The 5,718-nt window shown below is 38.5% G+C and overlaps 1 protein-coding gene across 6 annotated transcripts in view; it reads left to right on the forward strand.

Annotated features, from left to right (window-relative positions):
* Positions 1 to 5,718, forward strand: part of LOC115031515 — a 64,367-nt gene that overhangs the window by 36,474 nt on the left and 22,175 nt on the right. Inside the window, exons 1-2 of one of the 6 annotated variants that reach the window (XM_029479411.1) lie at positions 647 to 994; positions 1,461 to 1,564. The exons of the other annotated variants lie outside the window; for them this stretch is intronic. Coding sequence (XP_029335271.1) covers position 994; positions 1,461 to 1,564 — 105 coding nt within the window. The 5' untranslated portion in view covers positions 647 to 993. Of the gene's footprint in view, positions 1 to 646; positions 995 to 1,460; positions 1,565 to 5,718 lie in introns of those variants that run through there. 6 annotated transcript variants of the gene reach the window in all.

The following is a 5,718-nucleotide window of genomic DNA, read 5'->3' on the forward strand; positions in this document are numbered from 1 at the left end:
GCACACACACACACACACACACAGAGAGAGAGAGAGAGAGAGAGAGAGAGAGAGAGAGAGAGAGAGAGAGAAAGAATGAGATTGGTTGCTTTTCAGGCTTGGTAAGCCAACTTTCACAAGTTCTTACCACATTAAGAATTACAGAAGATGTTTAGGGTCAGCTTCTTAAAGCTGCTCAGAAGGGCCTTATACATGGTTGAACCCTCTGATGCTCAGGATTATGAAACCAGGGGCTGGCTCTTCATTTCCATCTTATTGGGTTCTACAGTTTATGCAACCAGCACTAAAGACAAGCATGACTCCATAAACTTTAGTCATTCTGTCTTTGAGGTATCTCATCTTCATTTCCACTACAGCAACCTCAGCCAGATGTTTTGTTCCATGAGATCTGGGTGGTCTAATTCCCAACCCCAGGGAAAATTTGATTGGTTTAAAGGTAGACTCGAAAAAAAGCTTGAACCCCTGGCAGGATATTGCTTCAGAGATACTGTAGCGCACTGGTTCTCAACCTCTGTAATCCCGTGACCCTTTAACACAGCTCATTATGTTATGGTGACCCCTAGCCATAAAATTGTTTTCATTGATATTTTATAACTGTAACATTGCCACTGTTATGAATAATAATGTAAGTCTGTGTTTTCCAGTGGTTTGAGGTGAACCGTATGAAAGGGTCATTCTACACTCAAAGGAGTCATGACCCACAGGTTGAGAACTGCTACTGTTAATCATGTGTGTGTCCCCACTGGTTGCATAGGGAAGGTGAACAGATTAGACATACATGGCTTTAGTCTTCCTCCTTTAACAAACATAGTATTGAGAGTTTCAATCTGACAGGAAAGTCAACTGTTTTTACAATCAAAGGACATCCAACTTAATCTATCATCCATCAAAAAGTGTGTCTGCTAGGATACAGGAGCTCAACAGAAGAGAAACAAAAACCGAAACAAAACAAGCAAACAAAAACCAAACAAATCCACCTTGGAGGGTTGATAGAGTAAGTATTAAGAATTCACGTTCCATCCGTATTAATCCTTCTAAGCACATAAAAGAATGATTATTCTATTCATTCTTCTAGACCATACAGCCCAGTGGGGAAAGTTTCAGATTTACAGCTTACTCTTCTATAATTTATGAGATGTTCTGCTCTTCTAGATCTTAGATAGACAGCCTGCATTAAGAGAATTCATATTTTCCCCTATCAAATCCACAGCAAGATATCAGAATTAATAGTATGGTGTAGAAAATGGTAAGAACAGGCATTAAGAAACTTCCTGTGCTTCTGCTGGGGCCCAACAGGAACTGAGCCATAACTGGTGTTTTACATCCATCTATACATAGGCATCCTTGTGATTGATATACTTGTTCAATATTAGACAATCTCACACATAACTTAAGATACAGTTTTATTTAAAGTAAATTAGGAGAAGTGCTGACAAAATGCATTTATTCAATATGCACAGTGTCCCATGAACTACACTGGTGGAAAAATTTCTCTGTGTATTTGAATGAGGAAGAGAAACCAAGTGGAAATGAAACCACATGTGACAGAGACATGCACAACTGGGTAAGGAATGGTCAACGCAATGTGTCTGACAACCACTGGAAAGGGTAAATTCTCTTAAATGATCAAAATAGTGTTGTATGATGTGACAAACAATTCAAGAGGGCAGATGATAGCTCTGAGATAGTTTGTTGTTATTGTTTTTGGGTTTTTTTTCCAATCAAAATGACACCAATGAACATTCAGGACTATCCACTTCTCTGCTCTACCATTCTAAGTATGGCCTTTTTCCACCGCTGAATCAGAGTTTTGCCGCAACTTAAACATCACTTAGCTGAATTTAACTCTTGAGAGGAGCAATGTACTTTGCCCAAACCCTGACAAAAGCATAGTATTTCTGTGATGGCTTCCACTTGGTAACTCTTGAAATCAGTTCTCTCCACTGTGACAAGGAGCCCAGCTTTTAAAAATAACTGTGGTTTCACCCAACAGGGGTGCTGCTGCTGGTGGTGGTGGTAGCAGAGAACAAACCACAGATAATTATTGACATGAGCAAGGTTCATTGAGAAGACACTTGCATTCTAAAAATATCCAGAGAGTTTCTGCATACCCCCATACATACATGGACTATATGTATAGTTTTCCAGTAAGGGAAATATGGTCTTTCCTAAAATGGTATTTTTTTCCTACATCCAAGTTGTAATAAGGAAATCAAACAAAGTTCCTAGATTTTAACACAAAAGAAACAAGAACTCTAAAATAGTGAGATCCTTCTAGAAGTCTCCGTACCCTCTCATGTTATAGTGGATTGCCTTTGATTCGGCTAGAGGACTTGTGAAAGACTGTCTTGTGTGCCTTGATCACACATGGCTCTTCTCATTTGCCCCGTTCTCCAATTGCTTGGTTTTATAATCTTCCAACTTGCATCTTGAAGAAAGACTCTTTACAACTGAGTAGGTGAAGTTGATGATTTTAAAATTGTGCTAAACTTTTTAAACTAAAAATTTTCAACTGCATTTACAATGGAAAGGAATAATTTGAGCTAGAACTCAAACCAGGAAGTACTCTATTCAATACTTAGATTGGCCTTAAATCTTTTGGGTGATGCTTTATAAGGGAAATGTAAAGTTTAACCAGTTAGCTGGCCCTTGACAGGAAATGGAAATCTGGCCAACTTTGCAACACATTAAAGATATGATGTAATTGGATCTTGTCACCGTATATCCTGCTTTTAACCCTTCCATGAGCACCCCTACATTGCTTTTGGCATGTATGTGTCTTAGTGTGTGTGGTATACACGCAGGTATGTATGCACCTGTGCCTGTAGATGAGAAAACCTGCATATGGAAGCCAAAAGTTGACCTCAGGCAACCTCCTCAAATTCCTCTCCACCTAATTTTTTTTTTGACATGAGTTAACTCGCTGAACTTGATAGTTCATCAATTTATTTAGGCTACCAGTGAGCTTTCAGAATTTTACTTGTCTCTATCCCCAGACATTAGGACTGAGGGCTGGAGCTATGCAGTACCACCCCTGGCTTCTTATGGAAGTGCTAGATTGAATCTAGGCCCTTGTGCTTGTATGTAGCTGCTTGGCTTACCAACCTGTCTTCTCAGCTCTGAGCACCATCTATTTCCAGTATGTTATATTGTCCTTTTGATAAACTCATCATAGTATTTTCTCTCACATTAACTCAAATAACAAAGCTATCGAAAGTTAGACGAGTTAGTGAAGGCTCAGGATGCTTTAACATTAGAATTTTGACCCAGAAGAGACAAATCTTTGTGCATGTTAAAGAATTTCCACTTATTACTAGGAATCGTGCCTGTCTTAAAGACAAAAATTTTGATAGTACAGACAGCTGCATTATAAACTTTCCCTCTTTCTGTACTTGGAGTCAAATCTAGGATTCTTTCAGCCCTGTGGATTACATTGATTCTCTAACATGAATGATACATATAAGTTTCCAATAAAGTTTGATGATAAAACATGTTGTTGTTGTGCAGGGGTAAAATAAAGTGTTTTGTTTTTTTTTTTAAAAAAAAAGAACAATAGCATTATTTCCAATCTTAACATCATGGAGATCTTGGACTCTGATTTCCTCCATTCCATTCCTTAAGCTTGTTAGTTAGGAAACTATTGTTAGGAAACCTACTGATCTTTGACATCTTCCAAACTGTACCATATGAGTTTACACTGACTGACCATGGTGACACAATCCTGTAATCTTAGCTACTGGGAGGCTGAGGCAGAAGAAGATTAAATCCTGGGCTACAGAGCAAACCCTAGCCCCACTGGTGCAGCTTAATGAGACTATCTCAGAATAAAAAGTTAAACAAAAACAAAAACAAACAAATCCAACAAACAATCCCAAACCAACCAAACAACCCCCCCAATAAAACAACAACAACAAAACCCACAAAAGGTCAGTATAGAAATCAGTAGTAGAGTATTTACCTACCATGCATGAAGCCTCCAGTTTAATCCCCAGTATGAAACAAAGAAAGAAAAATAAGAAGATGTTGAAGCCATAATATGAGCTTTAAAAGTATCTGTCAGAGGGCTGCCTTGTCTGGCCTCAATGAGAGAGGATGTGCTTAATCCTGTAGAGACTTGATGCCCCTCTGCCAGGGTGCACCGTCTCAGAGGCAAAGGGAAAGAGGAGGCAACATTTGGGATGTAAATAAATAAGATAATTAATAATTATATATAAGTATCTGCTGAATGCATAATGAACTTAGCAATATTAATTACTTTTATCATCACAGTGTCTACACAATGGGGGAATGTTTATTTTCAAGTACTTAGAACACAGAGACGGTTTATGTTACAAGACGGGAAATTTTTGTAATGGTCATTTTTTTTTTGAAGAAAGCATCAGTGTGGAGGTCCCCTTAATTACAGGAAGCCCTCCCAAATGTGTGTTTGCAGTGGCATGTCTATGTTGGCATGCAAGAAGTACAGGGATGGCAACATCAAATCTATTTTTTTTCTTTGTCGTTAGACTGAAGTTACAGAGTGTCAGTGAGACATTTCCTTCCATTGTTTTGTTTTTAAGAAAAAAAAAAGGCAATGAATAACTCTTGGCTATAGAGAAGACACTTTTCAGTATGTCAGTTTCTAGGCCAAAGGTCAAATTTCCCTCTGCTGCTGACATATAAAACATTTTTTTTTCAAGTTTTAATTACAATACAGGTACATCACTTCCCCCCCTTTCTATTCTACATCCAGGCCCTCCCAGGTCCCCACACCTGTTCCCTCTCAAATACATGGCCTCTTATTCCTTAATTCTTATTGATATGAATTTATATGTATATGAATAAATACATATAACCTGCCGAGTCTCTCAGTGTTGCTTGCATGCATATGTTGTTAGAGCTGAAGTTTGGACCATTTTACAATTCCTTGACATATTTTTGATGGTGGGAACAGAGTGAGAGCCAGTCACAGATTCTATTCTTTTGTGATAGAATGTTTGTGAAGATGCTGGTGTGTGGTGAGGGACAAAACAACATCTAGAGAAAAACATTTTGAGGGGGGATCATTTTAAACAGAAGTACCTTGCACTTTGGATCGCAAATTCATATTGGTTTGTAGCTGACCTGAGAGGCTCTCATTCTGGCATGGTTATGAGAATCCATATTTCTTAATGGTTTGTTTATTTATTTATATATCTTATGTATATGAGTACTCTCTCTGTATGCCTAGACACCAGAAGAGGGAATTAAATTCATCATAGATGGTTGTGGGCCTCTGTATGTTTGCTGGAAGTTGAACTGGAAGCTTCTGGAAGAGTAGTCAGTGTTCTTACCCACTAGGCCATCTGTGCAATGCTGAGGATTTACTTATTTTTATGTGTGTGGGTATTTTTCCTGCGAGTATGTTTGTGCACGATATTGTTACAATGTCAGCAGAGGCAAGAAGGGGGTTGTTGGATCCCCCTGGAACTGGAGTTATAGATGTTTGTTAGCAACCATATGGGTGATGGAGATCAAATCACCATTCTCTGAAAGAGCAGCCAGTGCTCATTATCTGAACAATTGTCCAATTGCCAAGGGCTGTCTTCACATCCCCAAAACACCAATTGAGGTAAATTCAAGGTGGTCAGCGAATGAAGAGAATATCTTCTTCTTCTTCTTCTTCTTCTTCTTCTTCTTCTTCTTCTTCTTCTTCTTCTTCTTCTTCTTCTTCTTCTTCTTCTTCTTCTTCTTCTTCTT

This window comes from Mus caroli, chromosome 7 (assembly GCF_900094665.2).
Source record: "Mus caroli chromosome 7, CAROLI_EIJ_v1.1, whole genome shotgun sequence".
Classification (NCBI taxonomy): domain Eukaryota; kingdom Metazoa; phylum Chordata; class Mammalia; order Rodentia; family Muridae; genus Mus; species Mus caroli.